Source organism: Sinocyclocheilus grahami, unplaced genomic scaffold, assembly GCF_001515645.1.
Source record: "Sinocyclocheilus grahami isolate Dianchi unplaced genomic scaffold, SAMN03320097.WGS_v1.1 scaffold4335.1, whole genome shotgun sequence".
NCBI classification, from domain to species: Eukaryota; Metazoa; Chordata; class Actinopteri; order Cypriniformes; family Cyprinidae; genus Sinocyclocheilus; species Sinocyclocheilus grahami.
In genome coordinates this window covers 1-794 of record NW_015509294.1, presented here as the reverse complement: position 1 = coordinate 794, position 794 = coordinate 1, and the positions used below count along the sequence as shown (strand labels likewise).

The 794-nt window shown below is 46.3% G+C and overlaps 1 protein-coding gene across 1 annotated transcript in view; it reads left to right on the top strand.

Moving 5' to 3' along the window:
- Positions 1 to 787, top strand: part of LOC107576784 (caytaxin-like) — a 3,137-nt gene extending 2,350 nt beyond the window's left edge. The window contains exons 4-5 of the mRNA XM_016262916.1: positions 362 to 420; positions 507 to 787. Coding sequence (XP_016118402.1) covers positions 362 to 420; positions 507 to 787 — 340 coding nt within the window. The remainder of the gene's footprint in view (positions 1 to 361; positions 421 to 506) is intronic.
- The last annotated feature ends 7 nt before the right edge of the window (positions 788 to 794 follow it).

Here is a 794-nt window from a genome sequence, read left to right as displayed (position 1 = left end):
CTGTCTTTCTCAAGTCTTCAGGTTTGTCATTGTCGTTTAAAATGTGCGTTTCAGGGGGAAACAATGACAACTGCGAGTTAAATAGACTTTTAGCACAGAAGCAGCAGCTGTGAACCCCGCCGGCTCTGACAACCCCCTCTATTTATCAGCTGCGTGTGCACCGACCCCAAGGGCCTACTCGCTAATTAGCATATCACAATATGCTCTGGTCTTAAAGAAGCAGTTCACCCAAGAATTACAATTTTGTCATTTACTCATCCTCATTTTGTTCCAAAAATGTAGGACTTTTTTACTTAAAACGCTATTTGCACTTACAAAAATCTGTGGCATTTGAAGTGCATTGAAATATTGTCCTCGCTAGGCCACTTCCTGCGGAGGGTGACATGGACTCCTCCTGCGCCCTGAACGAGGGGAGAACTTGTAAGTGGCTTGGTTTCATATGCAAATGTTCATCTTAAATGAGTAATTTGCATTCGTGTAATGCTCCTTTATCTTTATTGGCTCAGCTCCCCCTAACTCTCTCCTCATTGGTGGAGCCGGAGGGGGCGGAGCTCACCGGAAGCGTCGCACGCTGGTGGCCCCGGATATGAACTTGTCGTTGGACCAGAGCGAAGGGTCTTTGCTCTCCGATGACTTCCTGGATACGCCTGATGATCTGGATATTAACGTGGATGATATTGAGACGCCCGATGAGACGGACTCGCTGGAGTTCATAACCAATGGCAATGACCTGGAGTGGGAGGGTAAAAATATACTGTTCTTCATGCCTCTGGAGATAGATAGATAGATAGATA